Source organism: Curcuma longa, chromosome 7 (assembly GCF_044706935.1).
Source record: "Curcuma longa cultivar G26 ecotype Majalengka, Jawa Barat chromosome 7, ITB_CL_G26_1.1, whole genome shotgun sequence".
In the NCBI taxonomy this organism is placed as follows: Eukaryota; Viridiplantae; Streptophyta; class Magnoliopsida; order Zingiberales; family Zingiberaceae; genus Curcuma; species Curcuma longa.
This window is the reverse complement of record NC_133867.1, coordinates 11952928-11960276: the sequence shown is the minus strand read 5'-3', so window position 1 is coordinate 11960276 and position 7349 is coordinate 11952928. Positions and strand designations below refer to the sequence as shown.

General features: G+C 37.4%; 1 protein-coding gene across 1 annotated transcript in view; it reads right to left on the bottom strand.

The window, feature by feature from the left end:
• Positions 1–2347: 2347 nt before the first annotated feature.
• Positions 2348–7349, bottom strand: part of LOC141832646 (uncharacterized) — a 13547-nt gene continuing 8545 nt past the window's right edge. The window contains exons 2-4 of the mRNA XM_074720110.1: positions 3305–3570; positions 2942–3250; positions 2348–2710 (exon numbers count right to left, since the gene is read on the bottom strand). Of these exons, the coding sequence (XP_074576211.1) occupies positions 2348–2710; positions 2942–3250; positions 3305–3570 (938 nt within the window). The remainder of the gene's footprint in view (positions 2711–2941; positions 3251–3304; positions 3571–7349) is intronic.

The following is a 7349-nucleotide window of genomic DNA, read 5'->3' as shown; positions in this document are numbered from 1 at the left end:
ATTCAATACATTCATAATTACACGTGTAGAGATGCTCACTAGTTGTGATCCAATCACAAATTCTCTCACGCTATGAATCGTATTGCGGGCATTTAGTATTTGAGTTTAAGATCCAATCAAACACATATGGAGTGTGCACTCAAATAGTAAATTGCTAATTATCCAATAAATAATATAACCGTAAGACGATTGTCTTATGACACCCCTCAAATTAACACCTATTGCATTCATCTTTAATACTTCTTGTTTGAATAAGATCTCTATCTCCTCTCTATAGATTTAGCTATTTTGTAAATATCTCTTTCTCCTTCTTTTGTATCTAATTTTTGTTATAAATGTTTAAAAGTTTCATTATTAGCTTCTATTGTATATATTTTTTAAGTTTTTATCATTCTTATAAGTATATAATACCTTAAACTTTGATATTATCTTATCCCATGTCATATTCAAGTTGTCGTATATTTCTTCTAATACTTGTACTCCTATCATCTCCTTAAATATATTTTATTTCCCATACTTTAACTTCCATCACTTATTCTAGGAGTCGTGAATATTTTTTTGTCTATTGATACTATGCTTGAGATGTATATCCAATACTATTAACTTATGTTGGATAATTAAGGGGACATTTGATTTGGTCATTTTCTATTTTTATTTTCTTATTTTCTAAAAATTACCGTTTGTTTTGTATTTTCCAATCTCATTTTCTAGAAAATAAAAAATTATTTTCTAAAAAAATAGAAAATGATAAAATATCATTTTCTATAGAGAATGAAAACTGCGGCTGAGAAATAGAAAATGGAAAAAGGCGGCTACAGTAACACTGCACGCCTCCTCATCGCACAATTCTTTTTTTTCCTCTTCTTTTCCTCCCCTTCTTCTTGAGATCCTTTGCGGCTTCCAACGATGGCAAACGAACGAGCAGCTCCGGATCGGCTGGAGGCGCCGGTGCCCATGGAGGATACCGTGCGAGCCCTCATCGACCTCCTCGTCAAGCCTCTCCTCCCCGCGAGTACTTTCCAGCAATACTCTCCCACCAAGGATGAACAGCTCACCGTCACCAAATAGGCAAGCTCTCTCTCTCTCCCTCTCTCTCTCTCTCTCTCTCTCTCTCTCTCTCTCCCCGACTTGGTTACAATTTCAACCCCCAACAACTTAGGGGCGCAACGAAGGGGAGTCGATGGTGGCGATCTCATCGAATGCTTCCTCCCCTTCTTTTTGTTCTTGTGGATCCGATTTGCCCTTTTTGTAGTCCATCTCGTCCCAGATGACGGATCGGCTAGAGAGGCAGCGTGGTGGTGGTGCGTCGGGTTGCGTTGTTGGTCTGGATTGCTTACTCGGCGTCGTCAGGGCCCTCCGGATGGGGTCCTGTCTTTCGACGGATGGAGGAGCTCGTCTAGGAGGGAGGAGCAGGTCCATAGGATCCCCGGGAGGATGTTCCTGAACGGGGCCAGTGCTGTCGCTTCGCTCTTCACCCAATAGGGAAAGAAGGGAACCAACCAGGACACCATGATCGTTTGGGAGGTTTGATCTGTCACCTACTCGTCGTTTCTATCTGTTGATGCTTAGCGACTATTTATATAGAGAAATGCAGCAGAACATCATGTAGTGTTCTATCTGTTGATGCTTAGTGACTGTTTATATTTGAAATGCAGCAGAACATCATGTTGATTTTTCAGGGCTCCAGTTTAGGCGTACTCTTTTGGTTTCATTCTCATAATTATTCAGATATGTTGCAGCAATTAAAAGATAGAACGTCGCAAGTTTTATTAATTGAAGGAGAAAGTGTTTGATCTTTCCTTTGTTGCTAAGTTTGATTTAGAATTGTGGATCAATTTTCAGTGTTCTAATTAATATTTTTACTATGAATCTTTTATCCTATAGTGCGATACATGTAAAAAGTTTGAAGTTATGTAATGTTGTATTAGAAGGTCAGGTTTGACCCCTTTCTAATATGGTTGATCCCCTTCTTGTATGATTTTTTCTTTTCCATGAATAAGATGGTATTTTTATTTAAAAAATCTATTTTATTTATAATTTTTTATATTAACAAACCAAATACATTTTTCAATTTTCTTTTCTAGAAAATAGAAAATAGTATATCATACCAAATGCATTTTCTGTTTTCTAAAAATTAGATCAGAAAACAGAAAATAGAAATAGAAAATAAAAAATAAAAAATAAAAAAATTTTCCAAACCAAACGCCCCCTAAGTTTTCGCTCTTCTCTTTTATTAAAAAATATATTAGTTAGTATAAGGTCATATGCTATTGCAAAATTCAATATAATTTTTTCTTCTTCATTTTTTGTTGTAAACCCATAATCACCTTATCATATTTCTTATTTTTCAGTCCGTAAAGGCTAGCCAGCGGACTCTTGATGGCTTATTATTTGAAGATTTCTGGAAGAAACTAATAATAGCCTGACAATCTGTTCTGATTACCAATTCCTCCTTGTCCAGGAAATATATTTTCAATGCTTCCAGGGAATTCATTACAGCATGAATTTCAGCATCAATAGTGGATTTTGGGGGGTTAAACTTGCCACTAGCAAATGCACATATTTTTTCTGCAAATTTAGGATCAAACTTGTAAGGCTTCCACTTACAGATACCGCCCCACCCATCCATACACCCGTCTGTTTCAAGAATAACATAACAGTCCTCGGGTGGAATCTCCAGTGCTGGTAGCTTCTTCACAGTCTTCTTAATCTGGTTTACCAGATTCCAATCTTGCGCATTCATTCGTTTATCCCCATTTGGGCTGGTTTTAGCATACAGAGGCCCAAGTAACTTACCCAGATTTGGAATATAATTTCGGGCGTAATTTAATAATCCCAACCAGGATCTCATTCCTTTTTTGGACAGTAACTCTTTTTCTTGGAAATCCACAATTTTTGAAATTATATGAGGCTAGAGCTTAATTTTCTTATTTCCTAGTACTGCTCCTAGGAATTCTATTTCAGGAACACCAATCTTCATCTTCGTGGGACTCAGAACTAGGCCATGCTGCTTACAAATATCCAGCATTATTCTGAGATGCTTAGCATGATCTTCCTTATTCTGAGAGAAAACAAGAATATCATCAATGTAAACAGCTATAAACTCACTAGTTCCTTTAAAACAGTTGTCCATCTTGCGCTGGAATATTGCTGGTGCATTTTTGAGGCCAAATGGCATAATGAGCCATTTATAGAGTCCGTCAGGAACCCAGAAAGCTGTCCATTCAATAGAGTCAGGATGCATAACAACCTGATGAAAACCACTCTTGAGATCAAACTTAGAGTAAATTTAGCTCTTACCAACCTTTTGAAGAATGGTTTTTATTCCGGGTAAGCTGTACTGGTCCTTATGAGTAAGATCATTAAGGCGCTTGTAATTAAAAACCATTCTCTCCTTGCCTTTAACCTCTTTTCCAGTCTTGGGATCAATAGTAGTTCCTGAGTTAACAATGATAGCAGTAGTTCTATGTCTACTCTTGCTCGGCCTTATAACCTTTAATTCCAGCAAAGCTTCAACATGCCTGGTAAAAGACTGCTTCTGAGAAGGTGTCAAATGCTTCAGAGGCCTATCTTCAATAGTGAAATCAGGATTTTTATGTCAAGATGACACACTATTTGATTCTTAGCCCAATGTTGCAGAGGATTTTCTCCAATATAACCCTGCTCTTTCAATTCCTTAAGGAGTGGTTCAAAATGTACCTTGAAATTCTCCTGAGGTTGGCCGATAGAACATTTTACCATCGCTTGAATTTGGATATATTCATCCTCATCCAAATCTTATTCTTCTATGGCTGCAGCAGATGTTACAACAGGTAAGGTATTAATAATGGTAATATTCTTATAGAAAGTACTAAGTCCACTACTTAGTGTTACGTATGCCACGTTAGTGTGGACGTATACGCGAGCTAAGTAGCTTCCTATAACCATCCCTTAGGAAGTTTGTCTGGTGATCCGCATACAGACCCATCCGTTGGGGAGGAAGGTCTAAGCCAGCACGCAAGTCTGTATGCATCACCTACAAACCAGTAATGGAGACCGCGGGATTCGAAGAATCCCTCTCCCACTTAGTTTTTACTTTGAGGATTTTGAATTATGATCACATTAATAATTAATTCAATAAATTGATTTCCAGGCGTACCTTAGACAAAATCAATTATTGAACCTCTTATTTATGCTTTCATAATTATTTCTAATTTCCTATCTAATCATGCTTGTATAAAAAACTAATTCCTAATTGATCTCCAGGTTGTGGCGAGGCTAAGGCCTTCTTGGATATGGGAGCAACCACCACTCCTAGACAAGATCAACTTCGGAGTTCGTTAATTATACGCGCATAATTTTCCTTAATTGTCCTTAAGGGGTAGGAAATTACCTATGTGTATTTTATGTTTAATTATTTAAACACAACCACACACATACACAGCAAATAAATAAAACAGGAAATAAATATGGAAATAATAAAAAATAAACTATTTCCAACTATTATGGCCTTTTTATTTTCTTTTTGCTGCAACTCGGCTTTTGACCGTCTCGCTTCCTCTTCCGCTGCGCCTTTGTGGCCTCAAAGATCCGCGCCTTGCTAGGAACCCGGTCGATGCATGTAAATAAAATTTTACAAAATTTTCCTATACTCCTTTGAAGGAGTTTACATAAGATCTAATTTTGTAAAAAAATTAAACTAATACGGTCAACCCCCGTATTTAAATCCTGTAATACCCACAATACAAATACATATATTTTGTTGGAAATTTCCTTCGATAAATTTCTGGATAATTATGCATGAATGATAGATTAATTTATGATAGAAAGGAATGAGTATTTATGTTAAGAATGACCTAAAATGTTTCCTTAATGGGTTAATTTATGAAGGCTTTGCTATAAAAAGAAAGAAAAAGAAAAGAAATGTGGAGGGGCCAAGGATTGACCCTTGGACCTCCAATATGTAGCAAGCCAAGTTAACCATATGAGATAGTAGTTAATTCTTGTTAAAGAGATAAGGGAAATGCTTGTTAAACCTAAGGGTCTATGAGATTCATTAAACCAAACGAAGAGGCAGTAGTGGGTTTAGGACGTGGGTTGTGGGGGAGTTATGGCTCTCGATCGTAACTGCCGACTTCTTCCCTTTATAAACCTTTCTTCTCGAGTTGTTTCCTTTTTGGTTTCCCTGCTTCTTCTTCTTCTTCTCTGGCCGCCGAAAGCATTCGAGTCTCTCAACCAGGATTTCAAAGAAGGAAGGCTAGGAAGGTTAAGGAAAAAGGCTCGGTATAGGTCTTAGAAACTTCAAAACCAAGGTAAGTTCCCTCACCTGCAATATAATGGTTACGTGCTTATGATTTTACAGTTGCTGAAACATGAATTTATGGGTAAGAACTCGGTTGTTTTAAAAGTTAAGACAGGCATGTTTAGATAAGGGCAAGTTTTCGTAGTATGCTAGTTGTGTTACCGGAACTTCCCTATGTTATAGCATGTTTAGGTTTTCGTATGTTATGATAAACAAAACCTAAGGATTCTTTGTTAGATCTATATGCTGTTAGGTTGTAATCTCGTTAAACTGGTGGTTGTATGTAAGTTTTGGTTAAACAGAACAGAACTTAGAAACTGAGAAACCGAGAGCAGAAACCCTGGTAATCGACTCGTTGGTCGATTACCAGAGGGTGTAATCGATCGCCCGATCGATTACACGCTTTAAAGAGAATGAAATCCGTGACTTTTCGCGAGTTGTGATCGATCCACCGATCGATTAAGCTGGTGTAATCGATCAGTCGATCGATTACGGGTCTGTAATCGATCGGTTGATCGATTACCGAGCCTACTGTGGACACCGTAAGGGGAAATCGATCTTCTGATCGATTAAGCCCTGTAATCGATCGGTTGATCGATTACAGACGCTACTGTGATGAAAATTTTAACAGAATTGACCATCGGATCAATTTAAAACCTACCAATCGATCTTGTGATCGATTACAAGGTTATAGGTCCTCTGGTTTGGTCAGTTATGGTGAATGAAGCTTAGTGAAGCTAAATCCTATGAAGAAAGTGCAACCAAACCTAAGTTAAGGTTTAAATGTGATTAGACATATGATTTTTCATAATACCTTATGTTGAATTCATGTAATGTATGACGTGAATGTTCACTATGAATGAAAGAAAGATGTTATGGAACATTCATGTTATGATGGAAAAAGGAAAAGTATAAAAAGTATTTTACTTTGAATGAATGGCTTGTACCGGAACCCGAAAGGGATCCAAGGGATGGGCTCCAAAAGTTGCCCCTAGGTCGAAGGACATCTGAGAAGACCTAGTAACCGTGTAGTCGGGATTAGCTACCTCGTACTACTTGGTATGTATGCGCGCAAAAGAAATGAATGGGTACAAGCCAGGGATCCCCAAAGATGATGATGATTTATGTTTATCTATTAAGATAATATTTTTCAAAAAGGCAAAATGATTACTATGTTTCATGCATATGATGTAAATGTCAAATGATTGATTATGCCTGTTTAGGAAATGTTGACATGCTTGTATGCTTTAAGGTTATGTTTTATGTAACGATGGATTTTGTGAGTAGGAAAGGAACTTACTAAGCTTTATGCTTATAGATACTTTCCTTATATTGCAGATCCAGTTAACAGGTACTGAGCAAATGGGAGGCAGCAGGACAGGGCGGTGAAGATGTGTGTGGTGGTGACTTGACCAAGCCTTGGCCATGCAACAATTTTATATTTGCATGTTAAACAATGTCTTTAATATCATGTTTGGTGATTTAATTATCATGTTTAGAACTTTACAATCTAGAATTGCCATGCAACCTAGGTTAGTTTATCTTTGTCTGTTATCATATATGAACTCTGTTTTAATAGTTAGTTAAGTTCCGCTGCAAAGTTAAATTTTCCATATATGATAGTGTATGTATGAATGAATGTAAGAACTGTAGCGTCCGTCAAGGGCCCACGTAAGGGCGGGCGTTACACTGGATCTCCGTCCTGCGATCCGGATTCTATCCGCTCCGAAGAGCATAGAACCCCACAGAACAAAAATTTATCCCGCCTTGGATCAATTGACAAAGTCTACAAAAAACTAATCAATTGATCCTTCAGGATCGCCGATTCCTAAATTATTATCTACGGTTTCTAACTAGTTCTAGTAAAAATAAAACTGCGAAAAAATAAAATATTTTACCAGAACCTTGTTGATGACCTCGCTGCCTTCCGCTGTATTCCTTTCTTCTTCCTGGACGTTGGGTGGACAACGATCCTCCAGAAGCAAAGGATCTGCAATCTCTGGATGATGAAGCTTTGGATCTCCTTTTCATTCATTCATATAAATAAGCACATACGAAAATCACAAAG